A 25,575-nucleotide genomic window follows, 5' to 3' on the forward strand; every position below is an offset into this window, starting at 1 on the left:
AAGACCCTGTCTCTTAAAAAAGAAAAAATTAAAAGCGAGGTCCTGAAGGTTAATGAAATCAGTATCGGCAATTCATTTAGATGACGGTGCTCAAAATATTCGTCCTGTGGAAAGTCACAGCAAAAGGTAAAATTCACAGGACATCTGTGAGTTAAAAACAACAGATCCAGCGTAGGGATTGTGCCAACCTCCCAGTCTCTAGCTGCCCTGCTGGCAGTCCAGGAAGGGTATCTCCTGTCAGCTCCTGAAAGGGAATTCTTCAGCTGCCAAATCAGGCGGGAAAAAGGAAGTATAGAAGGCTCTGTGGAAACTGGCACCACAGCACAGTTTCAAGGCACCGAGAGTTATATTTGAAAAATCATGTAAAGGTGGCTGCCAAGATTACAGTAGATTTAAAGCAGTATAAGAATCGTTCATGACTAAGACCACTTAAAAATCCTGGACCCAAAACAACTCTAGAGACACAAACACTGTAAACGATACCTAGTATATACTTACTGCCGGAAAATCTGCCACACGTGGGATTAGAAATGACAACCTCAACATGGTTTGTTGCTAAATACAGTACCCTCCTGTTCTAACAGCTGACTTTTATAGATACAGAAATGTACTAAGGGTAAAACCATGCCCTTAGAAAGGAAACGCTGTTGCTACCTATACAGAAACAGCCTCTCCTAATAAGAAACACACTGATGACCACCCTATCCCACAACCCCGGTACCCCTTACGGTGCTGAGAACTTTTGGTACTGAGCCAGTTCAGAAAGCAGCACACACGAGAGCCAAATATTTCGGGCACATTCCAACTCTTGTCCACCCCTTAGTTTCCTTTTCAGTAGATTCCCAAGAACCTCCATCCACGGGAGAAACCTGGATTTGGGGGAGGGAATCCCAGGGGGAGGGGAGGGGAGCGGTCCACCCCGGGACACATGCACCCCCTCCAGGGTCCCCTCTGCAGATCGGCCCAGCTGTCCGGGCGCAGAGCCCCCAGCCCCGGCACCCAGCTTCTCCGGGCCCCGGAGCCGCCTGGAAGCCCCCGTCGGCCGCAGGTCGAGAACGTGCTTCCCAGGCCGGGGAAGGTGCCCGCGCCCTTGCCCGCAGCGCCCCGCCCCGATGCCCGGCCCTGCGCCGCGTCCCAGCGGGGGCGCCGCCGCGCGGTAACCCGGAAGTGGCGGCGGCGGCGGCGGCGGGCGTGCGGGAGCGGGAACGGGAGCGGGGGGCGGCGCGCACGAGCCGGCCATGGCCGCCGCCGCCGGCTTTGTGTGCCGCGAGCGGGCCCCGGCCGCCCGCGCCTCGCCTGGGCTCCGGGGCCGCCGCTGACCCGCCCGGGCTCCGAGCGCCGCGCCCGCCGGGCCGGCCCCGCCTCCTGCCCTCCTCCGCCTCCGCCTCCTCCTGCCGCCGGGCGGGCGGGCTGCAGCCGCCCTCGGCGCTCGCCTGCCCGCTCCCTCGCCGCGCGTCCGCCCTCCGTCCTCCCGGGCCAGCCAGCCAGCCAGCCGGGCCGGCGGCGGGCACCAGGCCGTCCCGATGCCCGAGCCAGGCCCCAGGATGAACGGCTTCTCGCTGGGCGAGCTGTGCTGGCTCTTCTGCTGCCCGCCCTGCCCGAGCCGCATCGCCGCCAAGCTGGCCTTCCTGCCGCCCGAGCCCACCTACACGGTGCTGGCGCCGGAGCAGCGCGGCGCCGGCGCGTCCGCCCCGGCCCCGGCCCAGGCTGCCGCCGCCGCCGCGGCCCAGCCGGCACCGCAGCAGCCCGAGGAGGGCGCGGGCGCGGGGCCCGGTGCGTGCAGCCTGCACCTCAGCGAGCGCGCCGACTGGCAGTACTCGCAGCGCGAGCTGGACGCCGTCGAGGTCTTCTTCTCGCGCACGGCCCGGGACAACCGGCTCGGCTGCATGTTCGTGCGCTGCGCGCCCTCCAGCCGCTACACGCTGCTTTTCTCGCACGGCAACGCCGTGGACCTGGGCCAGATGTGCAGCTTCTACATCGGCCTCGGCTCCCGCATCAACTGCAACATCTTCTCCTACGACTACTCGGGCTACGGCGTCAGCTCGGGCAAGCCCTCCGAGAAGAACCTCTACGCCGACATCGACGCCGCGTGGCAGGCGCTGCGCACCCGGTGAGCCCGGCGGGGTCGCCAGGCCTGACTTCCAGCTGTGGGGAGGCGGGGTGGGGGTCTCTTGGGGCCCCTGGGGCGGCCTGCCAGGAGAGGGGCCCCTCCTCCGGGGCTGAGGGCCAGCGGAGAGCCCCTTGGCCGCCGTAAATTCGCTTTTCTTGTCCCTCCCTGGCTTGCTCCCACCCTCTCCAAAAACCGCGCCAGCCTTCAGTTTCCTGGAGAGCTCGGACTCAGAGAATTTTGCCTGCTTTGGCTCGCCTGTGTGTCGCCGGCCCACTGGCTGGGTCTTTTGTGGCTCCGGTCACCGCGAGTGGCAGCGTGTGGGTGCTTAAGTACCGGGCAGAAAGAAACAACTTGGTTCGTGTTTCGTTTGTACGAGCTGAAGTGACCTTGGGCAAGGCACATGGGTTTCTAGACTCAGTTTCCTTCCCTGTAAAGTCAGTGGGCGAGACAGGATGGCCTCTAAAAGACTTTCTGGTTGTAAAGTGCGGGCAGGACAATGTCTGGGCAACCTTGGAAGCAGCTGGAGGGTCGGGTGGAGCGGGGAGTTTGCCTCCTGGTGGGGCAGAGTAGTGGCACTGTGGGGCAGGAAGTTAGCTGGTAGCTGTGGGCCTGGCACCTTCCACACGGCCTCCATAACAGTCCAGGATAAGTTCGAAACTTGCAGGGGCTGGGAAATCTCTGACCTTAAATTAGCATTCACAGAAGGACTGAAAAGTGTTTAGGGTGGGCCATCTGTGAGCCAGGCACAAACTGGGGGCATGGTTTAGGGGTTAGACCTGGTTGTTTTATAACAAGCAAACCAAAAACCTGACTTTTATTCACTATTAGACAAAAATCTGATACATGGGCAGGTCAGGTTACCTGTTTTGTGCTCTAGTTTGGGTATCTGTGACCTTTCCGACCTGCCTCATAGCAGTGATGGTGAAAATAACCTGAGGCCATGTCTATGATGAGATTTGATTTCTTCAGATGAAAGAGTCCCCAGAGGAAGTACACCGGGCATTATTGTCGCCATGGACCCTTCTATAGTTTTTATCTAAAACCTGTTTGCTTATGCACATCACCAACGTTAATGATTTTTTTTTTCATTCGTACTGTCGCATATGTTCCTAAGTGACTCCTTGCCTGTCTGGGAAAATGGCTTGTCCAACAGGGAAGTACTTAATATTTGCTCTATGTTGCATGTTTATGCCCTCCTGAAGTCCTGAAGGGGATGCCCTCATTGGGATTATAGCTTTTCGAAAGTGGCTTAGGCAGATGAGAATGTATCATATGCAGATGCATTGGGTCAGAGTCTGTAAGTAGTTAAAAGCCACCTGTTCCAGTAAAGGGTTTCAAAAGTATGTGTCACACACAGTCGATAGCTTGCTAGAATTTGCTGTTGGCAAAGGTATTAAAAATAAGGTTGGCATTAGATCTTTAAAATTTGAAACATGAAACTCCTACCTTGAGTAGGTTTTTTAATTGAAGAGTTTCCGTAGAACATTGCTTCTGTGTGTGCATGTCCACATTACAATGAAAGCCTTTCACATGGCTCACCCTTTGCCCCAAATATACAGGTGTGTCTGTGTTACAGCATACGTGGAGTGTAGTTATTTCCTGGAAACTTTTTTTTTTTTTGGTCATATTTACTTGAATTAAGGGGCGTTGTTTTGGATAATGTTGAATTATCTGATAATGTATCAGTTGAATTAAGGGTAATTGTTTTGGATAATTTTGAATTATCTGATGGTATGTCTAAAGATTGCCCATGATTTATTTCATGTTATACCAGAACCCATATCTAAGTTAATTTATTCACCTGTAAAATAGGTTAGAATTTAAAGGCTGCATGCGAAGCTTAGAATTTGAAGGAACCTTACAGATCCTCATGTCTTGTGCTTTTCAAACTGTTTTGACTGTAACCTCACAGTAAGAAACACATTTTACGTTTTGATCAAGCACACATACACGTCTGTATCCACATACCTGAAGCCAATGCTTCACAAAACAGTAATTTTTCTGGGCAGCACACATAGCAGAATATGTTGTTTTATTTCACTTTTTTTTTTTTTTTTTTTTTGAGACGGAGTGTTGCTCCGTCGCCCAGGCTGGAGTGTAGTGGCGCCATCTTGGCTCACTGTAAGCTCCGCCTCCCGGGTTCACGCCATTCTCCTGCCTCAGCCTCCCGAGTAGCTGGGACTACAGGCGCCCGCCACCGCGTCCGGCTAATTTTTTTGTATTTTTAGTAGAGACAGGGTTTCACCGTGTTAGCCAGGATGGTCTCGATCTCCTGACCTCATAATCCGCCCACCTGGGACTCCCAAAGTGCTGGGATTACAGGCGTGAGCCACCGCGCCTGGCCTATTTCACTTTTATAAAAAAGAAAAAAAAAGATGGTTGTGAATTGCTAAATTTATTTCCCAACTCATGTATGGACACTGCTCACGTTCACCCAGCTCATCTGACAGGAGGATAGACTGGCGGCAAATCAGCAGTAGGTCTCTTGACTACCAGTTTAGTACTCTTGCGAGGGCACCATTGCCACGGTAATCATGTTTATCAGATTCTTCAGGAGGTGCATTTGTGTGTCTTGGTTATTCTGCTGACATAAGAGTTACCTAATTCTGAAGCCAATCAGCCCCTCAACCACTTTCCTCTTGCTGTTCAGTATGGTTCTTCTGCTCTTACTTGCCTGGAACATACCCTATTCTCTGTTCTTTTACAGCTTAATTCAGGTCAGTGCCATGGCAGGAATGCCTTCCATCCCATGTATCCATTCTTCTGTTACTGGGTCAGACTCTGTTTTCCACCGGCCATCCCCCATGTCTTCTTTGGGAATCTTTATCTTTCCTGCCCTCCTAGTTAACCACACTCCCCAGGACACTGATTGGAGAGCTTGCCTTGTTCTGAGTCATCTTCATCTCTGTATTTAGATTATTCCCCCAGGAGGACTGTAAGGTGCAGTGCCCTGCAGGCCCCAAAGCCCCACACTCAGGACTTTGCCCCACTCTTCTGCTCACACCTAGCCTTTTGTATTTGCCCTTCTCCTGTGCTAGGAACAATGGATCCTGACTGGATCTTAATTGGATTAGGAGACCCTTTGTGTTCCCTGTGCACCTGGTACTCAGCCCCTTTGCTTGAGTTATCACAGTGTTGCTATATCTGTTATTTAACTGTATCTCCACTAAATTGGAAGATCTCTGAGGGCAGGGACACTATGTCTTCTCTATTCCTGACAGTTGGCAAAATGTCTTAAAATAATAGGTACTCATTGGTATTTGTTGAACGAATTGCACATAATGGGCGCCCCATAAATAAGTGGGGTAAAGTTAATTTTTCCTAAGTTGGACTCTTACAAGTACTTGGATCTTATTTTATCTTCAGGGTTTAATATCCATGGGTACAACCATAGACAAAAAAAAAAGGGCCAGATGTATTGGCTTGAGGCCTCATCCACTTTGTATTCATTGTATTGGTGTTCTTGTGACACTGAAATGTCTGTATTGAAGAGAAGAACAATACTAACCCATCCTTTGTATGTCTCTACATCTTTTACCCATTACCTATTTGTGCCAGCTCCTGCGCATGCTAGAGTGAGCTGTCCAGCCCTTGAAACAGATGTAAATACTACCAGTGTGCAGACCCCTCATGCGTGGATAAAGACAGTGAATCCCCCCAGATGATGAGTATTAAGGTGGGCACGTAATCCAGAGTAAGGGTTTCAGGAGGAAGTAGATTTGGTAAGAAAGGTGGTTGTTGCCGTTTGGCCAGTAGATGATTATTTTAAACTCTTGAAAAGTTACTGAAAAGAGTGTAGCGGAGAGGCAGGGTTTGAAGGAGCCAGGAAGAGTGGCATGAACAATGAGGAGAGCTCATTGAGCATGATGGAGAGCCCCAAGATCAAAACTTGTTTTACGTTTGCATTACTGGTAAGAAATATAAGTATGTTGTGAACACAAACAAGTGAGGGAATGAATTGAAATCACTTAGACGTATCTGTGGAAAAGACACTGAAAATCAGGGTCACCTTATTGGAGTGTATTGTTGTCACTTGAGTTGGGGAAGTAAAGTGATTAATCTGTGCAGGAATGGCTGCCTATTGGTTAAGGTGGGAGTAGGCAGATTCAGCCTCCTCAACACACATCCTTCCAGGGGATCCTCTTAGGGCTGAACAGTTTTAGACTGTGTGTGCACAAGTGGCACCATGACTCAAGAGACAGTGAATCAGACTGATTTGAAACTATAAACCCAAACAAGCAAATAGCCCGAAGAATGAGGTGTAAAGGAGGCAGAGTATTTTAGCTGAAATATTTTAATCTGGAGGAACAGGAGAGTGGGACTCTCCTGTTTGGACATTTGTAACTTAGGTGTCTGCTGATGCCATCCACAGAAGTCGTCTTTGATCCTTCTTTTTGATGCTGGTGACAAAAGCTGTGGAGGAGAGAGGCGTTTGGTAATGTAGGCAGAGAAACGTTGATACAGTCAGAGAAAGCAGATGCAGAGGGAAGAAGATAAATAAGACTCTTCAGTGCCTTTAGTACAAAAGGCAAATTACAAAAGACTTAATATTTCATTTATTCCTTCATTTGACCAGTAAACCATTAAACATAGGCTGGGTGTGGCGGCTCATACCTGTAAACCCAGCAATTCGGGAGGCCTAGGCAGGAGGATCACTTGAGCCCAGGAGTTCAAGACCAGCCTGGGCAACATAGTTGGGACCCCCATCTCTACAAAAAATTTTTAAAAGTAGCCAGGTGTGGTGGTGTGTGCCTGTAGTTCCAGCTACCCAGGAGGCTGAGGTGGGAGGATCGTCTGAGCCCCAAAGTTTGAGACTGCAGTGAGCCGTGATTGCGCCACTGCTCTCTAGCCTGGGCAACAGAGATCCTGTCTCAAAAAACAAAACAAACAAAAAACCCCAAACTGTTAAACACACATTTATTTATGCTCTGCTTGTGCCAGACTGTGTACTACGTACTCTTGAAGTATCGTTAATCCCAAGCTGTTTCTTTTTGTTGTAAAAGGATGGATAGATTTCAGAGGCATTTTGAATACGTAACTATGATTTGCTGTTTTATAACTTTTGTGTCTGTGATTCACAGGATCCATAATTGGAAAATCCATGTCACAGCAAAGCTGTAGTGGCATCGTCTCAGGTCGTGGGACCCTTGAAAAACACCTTCTGTTGGTTGTGAATGGTGTTCACAGCCAGCAGTCTCAGGGTGGAATTCTCCTGGAGTAACAAGTTACTTTCCTGGGCATGTTGAAGTTAATAACCTAACTTCTTTGTTCTCAGTGTTCTCAGAGGGAATACTATGATGCCATTAAGGGAAGAAAGCTTAGAGTTTCTGCTTGAGTTTGACTGATTAGGGAACAGAAAAACAGAAATATGTCGGCCGCGGTGGCTCACAGCTGTAATCCCAGCACTTTGGGAGGCTGAGGCGGGCGGATCATTTGAGGTCAGGAGTTTGAGACTAGCCTGGCCAACATGGTGAAACCCCATCTCTACTAAAAATACAAAAATTAGCTGGTCGTGGTGGCAGGCACCTATAATCCCACCTACTCAAGAGGCTGAGACATGAGAATGGCTTGAACCCGGGAGGCAGAGGTTGCAGTGAGCCGAGATTACGCCACTGCACTCCAGCCTGGGCGACAGAGCAAGACTCCATCTCAAAAAAAAAAAAACAAAAAAAACAAAACAGAAATGTTATGAATACTGTTTGACATAAGGGGAAAGCACAATGATATTTCTACAAAGGAAATAGAATGTTGGCTTGCAATTCAAGGCAGCCAGTATGTGAACGGGAAGAATGTAACTCTTAAGAACAGACCTGTTGAAATTGAAGTAGGCATAGTCCGTTTTGGGGATCCACTCAGAGCCCTTCTCTTTGGTCCACCTTCAGCCTGTTTCCAAGTGCTCTTTTGTCATACCTGGCTCTTCCGGCTTGCCTCACCGTGTGGTTCGGCAGGTTTTCTCTCTTTATCAGTACCAGAATCTGAGCTCTCACTCTCCTCTCACCACTATTTACTTACCCGTGGTTCTGTTTTGAGGGGCCTTGCTTTTCTCCAGTAATCCAGTTGCAAAGGATCTGACAGATGACTTCATTTTCTGTGTTAATGGGCAATAACTCCTTAATGTGTTCTCTTCCGAGCACAGTTGTTTTCATTTAGTGCACTCTTAGAGGCTCAGTCTTCTCTAAAATTCAGTCTTAGGTCAGGCACGGTGACACAGCCTCACTGAGACCTCCCTGTGGTCTCAGTTACTGGGAGGCTGAGATGGGAGGATTGCTTGAGCCCAGGAGTCTCAGACCAGCCTGGGCAACATAGTGAGACCTTGTCTCTACAAAAAATAAATTAGCTGGGCATGGTGGCTCATGCCTGTGGTCTCTGAGCCCAGGAGTTTGAGACCAGCTCGGGCAACATAACAAGAACCTGTCTCCAAAAACCAAAATCAAGTCTTAAAATTCTAATAATGCCATGTCATATTGGTGTAAAAAGCATTTTTTTCTCCTGCAGAAGTCACTTAAATCATATGGTCCTGAGATTACTTAGAGCTTCCCTTTAAGGTCATTCCCTACCTTATATTACTGCTTCTATTCCTCACTCTGTCTCCAAATTTAGTAACAACTCTCTTCAGTGTTGATAATCCCATATAAGACTCCAAAATCTGGCTTTAGGAATTGCAGTGTTCATTTTGATAGCAGCTTTACCCTCTGTACTGGATTTTGCTTAGGCTCGTGTTGAAACTATAAATCTGCTCTACTTTAAGAAGCCTGTGTACAGGAATCCAGAGTCTCAACATATACAGTTAGGAGATATTATTTGGATAACAGAGTGCTTTTTTTTTTTGTTAGGGCTGCTTTAAATAATAGGCTTTCTAATTTCATCTAAAAGATGTGATTCAAAAAAGACAAACAAAACCTTTTAGACTAGAAAAATTAGTTCTGACTCTAGCACTCCCACTAATTCACTATGTCAGTTTTGTGCAGCTGTAACAGAAGATCTGCGACTGGGTAGTTTATAAAGAAAGAGGTTTCTTTCCCAATTTCTGGAGGCTGGGAAATGCAAGATCGAGGCACTTGCATGTTTGGTGTCTGATGATGACTGCTCTGCTTCCTGGCTGGCTTCTTGAACCAAAGGCGGGAGGAAGGCTCTTGCTCAAAGCTTTCCTCCAGAAAAGCCAAAGGGCAAGCGAAGGAGGGGAGAGAGGCGCAGACTCCCTCTTTGATAAAGAAGCTTCTCTGAGATAAGGCATAAGAATGGAGCCCACATGGCCTGATCACCCGTTAAGGGTCCCACTTCTTAATCCAGTTACCATGGCAATTACATTTCAACATCAGTTTGGGAGGGCACAGGCATTCAAACCATAGCAGCCCCGTTAAACAAGACACTTCACACTTCTCGGCTTCACATTCCACTGTTTGAAACCTGGAACAGTGAATTGTGATCCAACTGCATGGCTTCTGAGGTGTCTTCTGGTAAGTCTGTGTTTTGTGACTTTTAGGGAAACCACCTAATGTTTTTGAATTTGCTTTTTCTTAACTACACTGGGAAATACGGTGGATTCATTCTGGTACAGTGGATCTCCACCTTAGCTGTACTTTAGAATCTCCTAGGTAGATTTTTTTTAAGTGTGCAGTCTATGTATATGAGTGTGCGTGTGTGCACACACACAGCCAGAGTTGAGACACACTAGCCTAGAAATGTCCAAGAGCCAGTGAGTATATTAAGATCAGCCCCGATTATAATTTGTTAAGAGTTGAAAAAAATGGAATGTTAGAAAAGATTTTTTATACATTTATATACAGCTATCCCCCCTTACCTGTGGGGGATACATTCCAAGACCCCCAGTGGATGCCTGAGCCTTGGAGAGTACCAAATCTGGTTTACATTATGTTTTTTCCTATACATACATATCTACAATAAAGTTTAATTTACAAAGTAGGCACAATAAGAGATTATCAGTAATAGGTAATAATAAAATAGAACAATTGTGCCAATATACTATAATGAAAGTTAAGTGAATGTGATCTCTCTCTCACAGAGTATCTTGTTCTGTACCGTGAATAGCTGAAACTGCAGAAAGCAAAGCAGTGGATGAGGGGAGGGTGCTGTAGATGGTTTCAGATAAAGATCTTTGGTGACCAGGAACCCACTAGAGTAAACCATATGAAGGGGTAGTGGTTGAAAAGAAACCACATTCGTATTTGTGAGATTCCAGGGAGCCTGAAGCTCCTGCCCCGTTCCTCTCTCTCCAGCTGCCTCTCTCTGGGGTTGGCTTCTCTCATCTCCTGTCCACATGCCTGTCCCATTGCTCTTTCTACGCTCAAGCCTTTTCCCTCATTCACACTCGCCGCACATCACTGTGGCCCACCCCACCTAGCCTTGTTCTGACCTGGCTGCCTGGAGCTGGGCTCCTTCATGCTAAGTTCCCATCCTTGCTTCACCTGGTTGTACCCCCGGGTTAGTGAGGGCTGCATGGTGCATGTGTACATATGTAACTAACCTGCACGTTGTGCACATGTACTCTAAAACTTAAAGTATAATAATAATAATAGTAATAAAAAATGCGTATGGCAAAAAAAAAAAAAAAAAAAAAAGAAATGCAGCCACCTCCTTGGAGCCTGCAGGAGGGCACAGTCCTGAGAGAAGGGGGCTGTGGCTGGGTAAGCATGTGGACACCCCAGGATGCTGTCACTTCTGTGCCTCCTGAGTCAGGCTTCTGCCCCTCCTCTAGTTGTGGATGGAGGGTTGCATGGAATCGTCACTGCTCTCCACTGAGCTCCCTGTGTGACACAGAGCTCAGTCTGACAAGAGAGCATCGACCTTGAAGAATAGACTACAATTAATTCCTTAAACCAGGTCAGTAGAGCGGTGACATCATTGCCTTTTTGAGACCACGTGTGTGTGGGTGCCCATTGCAAGCCTGAAAGTGAAAGGCTATGGAAAAATAGGCCTGTTCCCTTTTGTTGACTCTGCTGTCTCCTGTCCTGCAGCTGACACACCATCCACCTTCGGGCTATGGGACTGCTGAAGAGAAGTGATCTGTGGTGTGGACATAATTCTGAACAGCCTGTGGGGCAGTGGGCGTCAGCCCAGGCATCAGGTGAAGAAGGCAGGAGAAAAGAGGCAAGGGAGGGAAGATGGCCAAAACTTGATGGTGCCAGTGGACTTCTGTGTGGCTTGGGTTGGAGGTTCCTGGTGTGAAATGGTTTAATGATTTAATTCTTCATTTGGAGGGTTTACAACCGGAACTGATTCTGGCTCTTATGTCAGAGTCACATGGGCAAGGTTGTCTCAAGGGTAACCTGGGGAGAAATGTTCCCTGCAGTTCTGAGCTTCCTATGATTTGTGTGTGTGTGTGTGTGTGTGTGTGTGTGTTTAGGAGCATATATTTTAGAGTTCAACAGACCTGATTTTAGGTCTTGCCTGTGATTAGCTGCTTGACCTCAGGCAAGTTTTCTACCATTTCGAGCCTCAGTTAAAATAATGATGATGGTTACCATAGCTGCAACCACCTTGTCAGGTGCCTAACACAGTGCTTTCCACATAGTAAGAGGATGGTATTGTTTAGGATTATTGATACAATTTTTAGAGCTATAATAACCAAATGCTCAGATCATGCTGAAAACTGGGTGCTTAGATCAGAAGGAATGTTAAAGAAGTTGCTTCTTTTCCCACTTTGTGTAGATACAAATACCCAGGTCAAGCCTAGCTTGGTGGATGTGGAAGTGGAGGAACGGTAAAGATGTTTTAGTTTTATTTGTAGCTAAGGGGGAAGTCTCTTTGGAATTGTTGCTTATGGCCTCAAGAGCTTTGGAGAGTGGTATGCATTAGTATTTTAAATCTGATAGCATTTCATCTACCTAGGTGTTTATATCCCCAAGGGAGATCTTTAAAGGAGAGGAAACCCTACCTGTAATCCAACACCTGCAGTTACTTTGCAAACCATTCCTGGTTTGCCCCCTCCACTTCGCACTTTTTGGAGCTGGGCAGGAATCAGAGACCTCTGAGCAGAGTTAGGGATGGCGAGGACCAGAAGGCAAAAGCCTGTATTGTGTGCACCATTCAAGATGTTCTGGTTGCTCTTTACTTATGAGACGATCCTTAATAGAGTTAACCTTCCCTTTTCCTAGTTGGCCAGGGGACCTGAACAGCAAGCTTCCTTTTAAAATGTGAATGCTCCCATAATGCCTTGCACCTCAGATTCATGTGGCTTTTTCACAGCTCTGTGTAATGGAGCTCATTGATAACTCCCACATTATTGATTCACTTTAGAGTGTTAAAGGACCATGGCTCCATGGTGAAATTGGAAACCTCTGTTTTCCAGGAAGTCGAGGTCATTCAGATTCAATGCTCAGACTGATAGTTAACCTTTGTACGTCAATTACTTGCTGAATCACTGAGAGGAGCCTAACCTCAAGCTTACTTGTTAACAGAGTACTGTTTAAATTTCCAAAGGAAAAACGAGCGTAGAGAACTGCCAGTACTGATGATTAGTTTGCTCCTTCACTTTACATTTTTTAATGGTTACAATGAAATCTGGGCAGTTATTTTGGGGGAAAAATGTAAACGAGCCTGTGTTCAGAATATATCCACAAAAAGTGAGTTTCCAGATATTAAGTATAAATCTACTAGCTAAAATCTCTGTGATTATGATTGATAATCAGATGAGAATTCTTACCTAATCTCAGACTGTTTTTGGAGACTGTCATGGACATAACTAAACCCTATGCAGTGATGATTATATGGATTGCAAAGGTCTATGATACTAGAACAAGAATTTTGTGTGCTGATCTCACTTAAATAATTTTATTTATCCCTATTGTCATAAATAACTCAAGGGTATTTCAGTTTCTCCAGTTTTGATTGTTGTCTTGATGTTTAACTATCACTGTTGTCCTTATAACGTGTAAACTTTATACTATTTTAATTTTAATGTAACTATTAGGAAAGGACAATTCGCATGCTAGTCACTTTGAAGCATGTTTTATAGTATACAAGAAGACTGGATAAAATAAGTACGTTAAAAAATGAACATGCCATTGTAAAGGCCAAGGGAAAACTTCTTTGTGCGCAGAATGTCTGCTGAAAAATCACTTGATAAAAAGCAGATTAATAGGAGAAATGGCATATAAATTTATCTGTGTGCACAGGAGAAAAATTACAGAATACCTAGTATCCCAATGGGGTGCATATTCTTATATATCTACTTCTTAGGGGAAAGGGAAATGGGAAAGTGTGGATGATTTTAGAGGGATGGAAATGATTTTTAGGGGAATTTAATGGACTTGAAGAACATACAGTGGCCTGAGATAAAGTCTGTTGGATCTGCAGGACAGACAGTGGTTTGTGACAAAAGTCTGTCTAGGTGTATTGACAAACTGCAGTCTTTCTTCCTGCAATAGGAGTTCAGTTAATGAAAACTTACAGAAGGCACCAGAAGTAATTGTTTTCTTCTTTGGTGGATCTAGATCAGAGCTGTCCAATCTTTTGGCTTCCCTGGGCCACATTGGAAGAAGAATTATCTGGGCCACACATGAAATATACTAATACTAGCAATAGCTGATGAGCTCCCCCCCCCCCAAAAAGAAAAAAAAAACGCAAAAAATCTCACAGTGTTTTAAGAAAGTTTACGAATTTGTGTTGGGCCACATCATCCAAAGCCATCCTGGGCCGAGGGTTGGACAAGCTTAATCTGGACTTAAGGCAGATAAGGGAACTTTAGAGAACAACTTCATGCTGTGGTTTGGGAGGGTCAGGGTTTTGGTGGGGAGGGGCAGAGAGGCTTCCTGAGGCTTCTACAGCTCGGCGTGTCAAAGTACTGTATTTGGGGATATCCATTTTTGAGCCCCAATACCATCATATATTTAATTGGAATAAATTAGTTTTTCCTACTAAAAATTCCAAGAAAACCCTAAAAAGGCTAAGAAGGTATTAAACTAAAAATATAAATGGTTTCCAATTCCTGTTTCCATCCCTGAAGCTCAGTGGGAGCTTGCAGTGCAAGGGTTCCAGCTGCCTCTGGCTGTGGCCACGGGACAGTCCTTCCACACCTGGGCCCCGGGCACTGTCAGCGCAGCTCTTCATGCTCCTGTCACTCTCTTCCTTTTATCCAGGCTCCAAGTCACAGAGTCCTCTGTGGTCCCTTTCTCTTCTTCATCTGAATATCTGGTCAGCCACACGTTTCTATTACTATTTCCTCTGTTTTCCTTCTTTTCCTTCTCCTTCTTTCTTTATTCTAGGCTCTTGATAGCTTGTCCCAGAATTACTACACTAGCCCGTTCTCCCCACCTCACATTCTTCTCTATTTTTTTGTTTTGTTTTGTTTTGTTTGTTTTTCCAGACAGAGTCTTGCTCTGTCGCCCAGGCTGGAGTACAGTGGCATGATCTCAGCTCACTGCAGCCTCTGCCTCCTAGGTTCAAGTGATTCTCATGCCTCAGCCTCCCAAATAGCTGGGATCACAGACATGTGCCACCACGCCCAGCTAATTTTTGTATTCTTAGTAGAGACAGTGTTTTCGCCATGTTGGCCAGACTGGTCTCGAACTCCTAAGCTCAAGCAATCCTCCCGCCTCAACCTCCGAAAGTGCTGGGATTACAGGCGTGAATTGTACATATGTTTTGTGAGTTAAGCCTGAATACTCCAGTACAGGGGGCAGGCTTAACTCTGCGTGGTCAGCTTCACTCACTCCTTCCTATCAGGCACCTGGACCAGTGCAGCCTGGCGGGTAATGGGTACTCATTGGATATTGGTTGAGTAAATAAACAGGTAAGTTGGTAATAACAGAGTTCACAAACTTTAGTGTAAGAATTACTGGGAGGCCTTGTTAAAATAGATGCCAGACCCTATCCTCAAAGACTCTGAGAGAATAGTTGTGGAGCAGGCCCAGATGCAATCATTTTAAACCCGCAGGCCTGCAAGGGAGGGTGGGTTGTCTGTATTTTAGGAACCTGGGGACATGAAGTTCCTGAGGGAGGCAGTTGGAGACCCCACATAGTGACCATGCTTGTACAATATTACCTGCTCCTGGGAAGCTTCTGCGAATCTCCTTTGCTGAATCTCCTTTGCCGGAGCAGTAATAGTCACTGGGCAACTTGCAGTTTGTATCATACCAGGGGTTTCAACATTTTTTAAGCAGTAAATATATACTTTTATAAATATATGTATATATTGTAAATATAAATATATAGTTTTTTTAAAAAAAGCTATTGGGGCCTGGCGTGGTGGCTCACGCCTATAATCCCAGCACTTTGGGAGGCCGAGGCGGACAGACCACTTGAGGTCAGGAGTTTGAGACCAACCTGGCAAACATGGTGATACCTCATCTCTACCCAAAGTACAAAAATTAGCCAGATGTCGTAGCGCACGCCTGTAGTCCCAGCTACTTGGGAGGCTGAGGCATGAGAATCACTTGAACCCAGGAGGCAGAGATTGCAGTGAGCTGGGATTACGCCACTGCACTTCAGCCTGGGCGACAAAGCGAGACTCTGTCTCAAAAAAAAAAAAACAACAACAAAAAAACACACATGAAAAAGCTATTGGTAGCTGTTGTTGGCCTCCAGGGTATAGTTGCATACTCCTCGAAGACTCGCACATCTGGATCACCATTTTCTTTACCCCTGGATCTCCTGCTTTCATCCCGTGTAGTGTGAATATCCTGGGCTGTTGAGAGCCTGTTCAGCAGCCCCGCCTCACACTTCCCAGCCTCTCCCTCATTGTTCTCCTCCTCCACCCTGCACCACTCTGCAGCAGCCCACACCTGTGGCCACACCTTGTACCTCGTGATCACCTGGAATGCTTTGCTTCCAGGATTTTGAATTCTGAAATACTCCTTTCTGACACACCTAATATCCTGTTGGATCTGCCTGTTTAACAAACATATTAAGTGTCCACTGTGGGCCAGGCTTTCTTCCAGAACAAAACAAGCGAAACCCCTGCTCTTGTGAAGCTTTGTTTCATAAGTGCCCATGAAAAACAGTAATCATAATGATTATGTGAATGATAGTTTATTATTCAAATATGATAAGTGCTAGAGGAAAACATAGAACAGGGCAAGGGCATTGGAGTACTACAGAATGGATGGGTTGGCTGCAACTTTTAAAGGATGATTAGGGTATGCTTCATTCAGAGAATGACACGTGGCCCCAAGCAGTGAGGGGTTAGCTATGTGCAGAAATGGGCAGAGGGACCAGGGTCCTAAGATGGGGCATGGTTGGCAGATGTAGAGATCATCAAGGAAGCCAGCGGGGGGCTAGAGCAGGGCAAGTAAGGGGTGCAGGGGTAAGAGGAGTAGTAGGAGATGAGGACTGGGAGTAACTGGGGAGGGGTGAGGGCATTGGTCACATAGGGCCTTGCAGACCATTGCAGGGACTTTGGCTTTGACAGCAGGAAATGGGAGCCATTGGAGGGCTTTGGGTAGAGATGTGACATGATTTGACTTAGGTTTTGGAAGGATCACTCTGTGTTAATGACAAATTGGAGGAGCTGATATGTCAAGGGAGGAAGGTGAGAGACCAATTAGGATTCAAATGCAGTATTTTAGATGAGAGATGCTGGTGGCTTGGGCCAGAGTGTTAGCAACAGCGGTGGTGAGATTTTGGATGTATTTGAAAGGCAGAACCAGCAACAGTATTTGCTGATGCAGAGTGGGGAAGGGGAGTGTCAAGGATAACGCCAAGGATTTTGGCTTGAGAAACAGGAAAACTAGAAACTGAGATTGATTTTTTTTCTTTTTTTTCTTTCAGTTTCATTAACTTTTTTCTTTTTGTGGAGATGGGGTCTCACTATGTTGTCCAGGCTGGAACTCGTGGGCTCAAGCAATCTTCTTGCCCCTGCCTCTGCCTCCCTAAGTGCTGGGATTACAGGCATGAGGCACCGTGCCCGGCAGAATTGCTGTTGATTGAGATGGGGAGGGCTGTGAGTGGCTCAGGATTGTGGGGCAGGGCATAGATCAGGAGTATTGTTGAGCTGTAGGTGCTCATCAGACCTTTAAGTGGAGATGTAGAGTAAGCAATAGAATTTAAGTCTAGAGTTCAGGAGTGAGGTCTGGGCTAGAAATAAATTTGGGAATTCTCCCTTCAGAGAAGGAAAGGCAATTAAGCCAAAAACAAACCTGAAAGAATTGGCAGTTTTTCCTGGGGTGGACCTCCTCTGCTTCTGTGCCAAAATCACCCTGTAGGCGCCCTGCTCATCTGGCTCCGTAGCATCTTTGATCAGTGTTGCCACCAGGCCTTTAAAAGAACCCAGCGTTGAGGATCAGATGCTCGCATGAATCACTGAATGACAGGTCTCTGTAGGAGAGAGCATCCTGACATCAGAGTGTGACATCAGGTTGTGGGTTGTGGCTCTTCGGTCACTTTCTGTGGCTGGACAGTGATCTCTCATTTCCCCCAAGATTTCTTTCCAGCACCCAGAAGAGCAGCAGGACAGCTCCATGCTTGCTGTAGCAGCCCCAGGCAGCCCGCAGGTGATTTCCCATAGGAGGCTCTATGCACTGCAGTTTTGCCAGAGGTCTTGTCATTACTGCATGCTGCCTGGCTTCCACTAGATTATTTCCAAAAAAAACCCTCCTACTGACTCGGTGTGGACTAGTGTTTCTTGATTTGTAAAATGTGAGAGAACCATAATTACTTTGGCAGGATTAAGTGTGGTGAAGATTACAGTTTTAATTTGCATAATGCCTCCTGCCTGTCTGTTGTCCTGTATTTCCTCTCTGAACTGAAAATGGGACCAGTTTCTTGGGGACTTTTGCAGGCATTGGATCTTCTGAAACCCATTCTTGTGTTATTTTTGAGTTTTCGTCTTATTTACATTTGCTAAAGAACTGCAAAGCTAACTAACTAACACACCAAACAATTGGAGTCTGTATTTCTCAGGACTTGTCCCTTCATTTGCAACTCTTTTTTGAAAAGTTCTGGGTAGAATGAAAGACTGCTGCCTGTATATTTATGAAGGAAGAAAAATGCCATGGCCTTTCTTTGCTCTTAACCTGCTTTTCTGCAGTCGTCAGATGCTGGTGTCCATTAGCCCTCCTGCACCATTCATATCTCTTCCTTGCCAGCAAGACAGACTTCCCGTTCTCTGTCCCCATAGTTCTAAGATTATGCCTTTGTTCTAGCCCTTATCCCCTGGTCCTTTGGTTACTGATGACTGTACCTGGACTCCTCCGTTGGAATGTGATCTCCTTGAGGACAGAGGTAGTATCTAACTCTTTAGACTCACCCGGAGCCCAGTACAATAGTTCTTGTGTCGAAGGACTGGGTTGAATCACTGTAAGAGGTAGGATTTGTATTGAGAGCTCTTTCTTTTCAGGTTCAGGATGTGGGGCCGTCATCTCCTTTGATTCTTGGAAGGGAGGCATCAGTCAGGTGGCTGGTGCAGCCCCAGCTTCCTGCTGAGGTTCCTCTCTAGGCATGGATGTGAATGTGTAGCCCAGCCAAGGAGGAGTAGAAGGAGCCATCTGGGCCCAGGAAACAGCCTGCCATCGATCCTTCAACTGCCTGGACTTCTATATAGAAGACAAAGCTTATTTTCTTAAGAGCAGCCTCACCTGTCTATGGGTGAGGTCCAAGAAGAGTAATAGAAGTGCTCAGAGGAGAAGGGGAATGTTTATTCTTCTTGTGGTGTGTTGGGGAGGAGTGTGTCCATCTGTCAGTGTAGTACAGCCCTCCGTATGTGGATTGACAGCCAGCTCATTCTAATATGTTTTTATAATACTTGGGAAAAGTGACTGTGGTTGTTATGGTTGAAGGATATGCCTATACTTCAAGTGTCACTTGATAATGAAAATGCAGAATTCAAACAATTTTTTTCTAAATCTATAGTTTTACTGACTGCCTATCTATCAGCTTCATCTCCTCGGATCCGTGAGACCTGTGCATTTGCTGTCTTTTTGTTACTTTGCCATGTTGTTTATTAAAAACAAAACAAAACTTTATAATGGAAAAATCTCAAATTATATACAATGTACAGAAAATATTAAGATAAATTCCATGGCGGTCTCATCACTTGCAGCAACTATTAACATTCCACCATTCTTACAGCATCTACAGTTCCACTCACACTCCACCCCCAGCCTCTTATTACTACTTTGTAAGTCTTTTTTTTTTTTTTTTTTTAAGGAAAAATGTACATGCATTGGAATGTACAAATCATAGCTCTCTTAACTTCCTAGCAGTGTCTTCTTGCCACCCACAGCAGCTCTCAGGCGCAGTGATGAGCCAGCCACAGAGCCAGGCTCTCCTTGGTGTGCTGTGGTAACAGTGTCCTGCCATTTTTGGGATGTGGATTGCACTATGAGAGTATAGTTAAGGGAGGTTGTGGATAAATTTAATACCAAATAGTTACCAAAGGAAAGCCACTGAAGTCTTGTTTATTTTATTTTATTTTTTTTTTCAAAATCAGTCTTAGGAAAACAGAAAGAAAGATAGGGAACTCCAGGAGTGTGTCCCATTTATCCAGAATTAGTGGTATGCCATAAACAGAGCCCTGGTCTGGAGCTGGGAGAACAGTGGCTTTCATTAATATTGAGGTACAGGCCAGGTGCAGTGGCTCACGCCTGTAATCCCAGCACTTTGGGAGGCCAAGGTGGGCGGATCACAAGGTCAGGAGTTTGAGACCAGCCTGGCCAACATAGTGAAACTCCGTCTATACTAAAAATACAAAAAATTAGCCGAGCGTGGTGGCAGGCGCCTGTAATCCCAACTACTCGGGAGGCTGAGGCACGAGAATGGCTTGAACCTGGGAGGTGGAGGTTGCAGTGAGCAGAGATCGTGCCATTGCACTCCAGCCTGAGTGACAGAGCGAGACTCCGTCTCAAAAAAAAAACAACAAAAAACATTGAGGTACACAGCTGTATGGCCTGGGTAGTCTTATAATATCTTTGGGTCTCATTGTCTCCATATACAGACACACACACACACACACACACACACACACACACACACACATTTATTTATTTATTATTTTTCTTTTCTGAGACATGGTCTTGCTCTGTCACCCAGGCTGGAGTGCAGTGGTGCAATCATGGCTCATCACACCCCTGACCTCCTGGGCTCGGGTAGTCCTCCCACCTCAGCCTCCTGAGTATCTGGGACTACAGGTGCAGGGCACCTCACCTGGCTAATTTTTGTATTTTTTGTAGAGAAGAGATTTTTGCCATTTTGTCCAGACTGGTCTTGAATTTCTGGGCTCAAGCAGTCTGCTTACCTTGGCCTCCCAAAGTGCTAGGATTACAGGCGTGAGCCGTCACGCCCAGCCTGTCTCCATTTATAAAGTAGGCAGTTTGCATTAGATTGTAGTTCTGGTGTAACCGGCATTCCTTGAACGTCTGTTTTATGCTGAACACATTTCACACATTACATAATTTTAATCGCCACCCATCTGTGAGGCACAAACTGTTGTTGTCTCCATTTCACAAATGCAGAAACTTAGGACCAGGATAGATGAATGATTTGTCCCAGGTCACACCATGTTAAAAGGTAAGCCAGGATTTGAACGCAGGCAGCCTGACCCTGGAGCCCATGCTCTAAAATTAGAAAATATTCACTACATGCAGAGTCTTCCAAGGTGGCGGGGGGTGGACATCTAGAAAATGCTCAAGACGTACGCTAGGGGTACAGAAAGACAACACCAGAACTTATATTTTGGCTTAATATTTATTATTTTTCATTGTTTTTTGTGTGTTTTCAATTTCTGTGCATTTTGTAGTGTTTTAAAACACACACAGACACGCACAAATCAGGAGCACCTGCTCTCATTTTTATGAAAAAGGACGCATGATTAAAAGTTGAGACACCAGTGTTCTCAATTCATAGTGTTACTTAATATATTTTTGGATTTCTTTTCTCAGAAATACAGTATCTGAGCATGACAGTGAATTAAAATGCTTAGAAATTGCAGTCTTTCAACAAATCGAGTACTTGATATATGTCAGGTGCTGGGCTAAGTGCTAGGTATAATCTTCTGCAGTAAAAAAAAATACACAGCGTTAGCCAGGATGGTCTCGATCTCCTGACCTCGTGATCCGCCCGCCTCGGCCTCCCAAAGTGCTGGGATTACAGGCGTGAGCCACCGCGCCCGGCCTACACAGTTTGCATTTTAAAAGATTACTTCGTATACCCCTAGAGAGGTTCCCCCCCCATGGAATTCTATATTGTCTAACTGTTTTCTGATGACATAAAATTTCTCCTGAGTCTTTGGAAATCAATTGAAAGGAAGGAAAGAATTGCAATGGCCATTCAGATTCCTCTCACCATTTGGATTGGGTGGTTCTGACCACTTTACCATTTTTTATGTTGATTCTGATCAGAGGAAGATGGCTGAGGATTAGTAAACAGAAACCTGGATAACTGTAGGTGGGCCTAGGTTAAGAGCAAGGACAGTAGAGCCAGACCACCTGAGTTTGAATCCTGCCTACACTGTTTAATCTCTGTGCCTCAGTTTCCTCTTCTGTAAAGCGGGGAAATGATAATTGTGAATATAGTAGGATTGTTATTCATAGTAAATGAGTGAGTGTTTGCAAAGTGCTTACATGTAAGTTGGATAGAATACATTTTTTAAAAACTGAAAGGAATGAGGGAAAGATATGAATGAATGAATTTATAGTAGTAGACAGCTTTCAAAGATTTGAGGAATAGCAACCCACCTATTTCTAAATGGGTTTGTGATCTTCAAAGCGCTTTCACGTACACTCTCTTGGTTCCTAAGAACGGTTCTGTGCAGCCCACATGGCTGTTAAGTAGTGAGTGCAAGGTTTCCATGTATTTCTTTTGACTTTTACATGTTTTCAGTGTTTCAGTTGCCCAGATTAACTTGTTGCCATTAGTAGTCATTTTTGTCATTTGCTTTGTAATGCTTTTGTCAGTCTAAATAAAGCAGTGTGTCCAAATGGTCTAGCAACATAGTCTTTCCCTATTTGACCTGAAAAAAAAAATTTAGAGCAATTGAATTTTAATTCTTACAGTCTGCTTGTGGACATTACTGTAATTGTTTTCTTGAGCCATGATAACCTATATTAAATAATCTGGAGCAACATTTTATTCCTGATTATTTAAACAAGGACCAGTTTTTCCTACTGACTTGCATCTTTTTAGACAGGGAGTCAAAATCTTTAAAAGTCAGTCTGATGTGTTTATGGAGTCTGCAACATGCCTAACTCTAAGAGGTAACTAAAGAAGGGGGTTCTTTTATCGTCCAAGAGCGTGGCTTATCATTGCAGGTGGCTTCCTGGAGATGTGCGTACTCCAGGGAGAAAGGATGTTGATTATAACTAGCTGCTCAGGAGCCTGGTCCTTGGCAGTTCTCAGTAAAGGCTCTTTGACCTAATTCCACAGACTAAGCTCCGACATGCTTCTGTCTCAAGACCACAGGGACAGCCGCGTAAGACAAGCCCGGTGACCTTGTAGGAAACGTCTCTGCTTCATGAGTTCTTGCCAGTCTGTAGGTCCCCCACAATTTCTACAAAGTAAGAAGTTCCCTTTAACCCTAAAATGAGGGGGCCCTGGCGATAGAAGAGCTACTATCATGTCTAGAGCCTCTGTAGGTTTCTTGGTAGATTGGATCTCTAGTGTAAGATGCCATTAATAAAGGAAATCATCTTAAATCCCTAATTCTCGGTTGTCATTCCACTTTACATCCTGTCAGATATTTGGAAACTGCTGGTTTGTAAGCTCCATGAAGGCAGAAGTGGCGTCTTGTTCATATTTGAATTCCCTACAGAACCTAACGTGAAGTGGAGCCTCAATAAATCCTGGGTGAAGTAGATTAAATTATTATCTTACTTAATCGTCTCTTTTGCAGCCTGAATGTTCCCAGTTCCCTTGACCATTCTTTGTATAAGGTATTTCCAAATTCTTCACCATCCATGTCCTTCTCTCCGAACACATCCCTGTTGAGCAGAATTTCTGAGACAGGCCTGTAGTGCAGGTATGGTCTGACGAGGGGCAGTGCAGTGGGTCTGTTCCCCCATGACCTCATCTCGCCAGTTAATGAGGCTTAAAGATGAACAAATAGCCTGCTGTTATCTGAAAAGCATTTCTGAAAATATTGCTTTGAGCAGGATGATAGACTTGTTGTAGGGAAGATTCCATTCATTGAAAGCTTACTTAAAAATATTTCCCTAGTTATATTTTTATTTTTATTAATAGTTTTTTAAATGACATTTATTTCTAGGTTTTCACACATGTGCTTTACATGTTCTTGTTTTCCTTTACAATTGAACATACACTCTATCAGCCAGAGGCCAGTGAGCATTTGATGGGGGCCAAAAAAAAAAAAAAAACAGAGTTTTGGCATAGCTAATACTTTTCATCTTTGCCTCATCCATATTTAGTTTGAGTCTTGGGCTTATTATTAATTTGAGCACTTTCATTTTTTTCTATTTTCCACTCATGTTATAAAATTACAGCAAATTTTTTTTTTTTTTTTTGAGACTCTCAATTTGTTGCACAGGCTGGAGGGCGGTGGCATAATCTTGGCTCACTGCAACCTCTGCTTCCCAGGTTCAAGCGATTCTCATGCCTCAGCCACCTGAGTAGCTGGGATTACAGATATGCACCACCACATCCAGCTAATTTTTGTATCTTTAGTATTTTCATCATGTTAGCCAGGCTGGTCTTGAACTCCTGACCTCAAGTGATCCACCCGCCTCGGCCTCCCAAAGTGCTGGGATTACAGGCGTGAGCCATTGTGCCCAGCTGCAAAATGCGTTTTAACAGTGGTTTTAAAATCTTTATTTGGCAATCTTTATTTTTAAAAATTGGAACCATTTTTCTTCAAAAGTTGAATTAGGATTGAACCAGAGTAGGAAGCCCAACCTTCTCCCCTGGACTAGGTTCCTGGGGAGCTTAAGATGCTCTGAAACAGAATTTGAAAATGGTTGCAATAAAATATTCACATGAGTTCACAAGTACTGCTGAGTAAGGATGCTGCTGCTCGCCTAACTGAACTACTAGCTGGTAGCCCCATCATCATGGAATACAGAGGTCTGCCTGGGGAGTCTCTCTGAACCTGTTCCAGTTCAGACAGACTGCCTGATTATTGAAAAATAAATAAATAGTTAAATAAAAACAAAACAAAACAGAAGCCTACTTGAGTTGTCAGGAAGGTGGTTTAGATTAAGAGCATAGGATTGTTTGAGATTTGAACACTGCCCGTGTAAGCTTTTCTAACAGTCCCATGCTTTTGATCAATTATAAGATCCTCCCTCAAAAAATTTCCCCCCATAAACTATTGCCAAATCAGGTCTCTAGCTTGTAGTTTATTTTTTTTTAACTGGCTTTGAAGACTTTAAAATATTTATCTATATTAAATGTCTTCTTGTAATTTTATTTTATTTTTAAATTTTATTTATTTATTTTTTTGAGATAGAGTCTTACTCTGTTGCCCAGGCTGGAGCACAGTAGCACAGTCTCGGCTCACTGCAGCCTTTGCTTCCCAAGTTCAAGTGATTCTCCTGCCTCCGCCTCTGGAGTAGCTGGGGTTACAAGCATGTGCCACCATGCCTGGCTAATTTTTGTATTTTTTAGTAGAGACGAGGTTTCACCATGTTGGCCAGGTTAGTCTTGAACTTCTGATCTCAAGTGATCCTCCCACCTCAGCCTCCCAAAGTGCTGGGATTACAGGCATGAGCCACCCACGCCCAGCCACTTCTTGTCATTTTAAACCCCACACTTTGCCCATCAATATCTCCTTGCCACTGACCTTAATATTCAATCTTGGTTTTTAGATCAGATTCTTAAATGTAATTACTGCAAATTAGCATCTGGTGACTTGGAGGACTGCAGCATCATTCCAATAGAGTGGCGTCATTTTGCTACAGCTGAAGAGACAAGGTTGATTTATGAAGGGCGGAGTAAGGTAGAGGAGAGAGATAATAACTTTGTGTAACTTTGTCAATCAGTCTGAATAATGCCAGCATTTCATGTCCTCATACAGTGATGATGGCGACATACAGGGTAGTAACTCCCTCTTCTATTTTTTTAAAGAAGGAATGCCTTTGGGGTATTAATGGAGAATATGCCTTGATAAGTACAGTAAGATGTGTTATTAGGTATTAGGATATACCAGCCTTCCAGTGAGAAGACTTAGTAATAAATGAGTAGCATTTTAATGATAACATTTAATGTTTCTACTTAATATATGCAGACAACGTAACGAGTCAAACAGAAAAGATCATGAAGAAAAGCAAGAGCCATCCCTCTTCCTCTTGACTCCTAATAACCAGGAACAACTTTAGACAGTTATTTGTTGACTTTCTGCTAAGAAGTGAGAATTTTTCTTGGTTAACCAATCTTGCTGACTTCCTTTTACTATTTCCAGTGTTTTATAGTTATTTTTGGTTCTTCATTGAGAGTGTTTGTGATTTTTAGGTAATGTACATAAGCTTTATTTCTTCTTCTGTCCCCTTGCATGAGCACCCGAACTCTCCTCCCTTTCCTTACCCCCAGTTGCTACTTGCTGTCAGCCTAGCTTTCACTGCTAC

General features: G+C 45.1%; 1 protein-coding gene across 1 annotated transcript in view; it reads left to right on the forward strand.

Moving 5' to 3' along the window:
- Positions 1 to 1,223: 1,223 nt before the first annotated feature.
- Positions 1,224 to 25,575, forward strand: part of ABHD17C (abhydrolase domain containing 17C, depalmitoylase) — a 60,892-nt gene continuing 36,540 nt past the window's right edge. The window contains exon 1 of the mRNA XM_031002483.3: positions 1,224 to 2,110. Within this exon, the coding sequence (XP_030858343.1) occupies positions 1,524 to 2,110 (587 nt within the window). The 5' untranslated portion in view covers positions 1,224 to 1,523. The remainder of the gene's footprint in view (positions 2,111 to 25,575) is intronic.

This window comes from Gorilla gorilla, chromosome 16 (genome assembly GCF_029281585.2).
Source record: "Gorilla gorilla gorilla isolate KB3781 chromosome 16, NHGRI_mGorGor1-v2.1_pri, whole genome shotgun sequence".
Taxonomy (NCBI): Eukaryota; Metazoa; Chordata; class Mammalia; order Primates; family Hominidae; genus Gorilla; species Gorilla gorilla.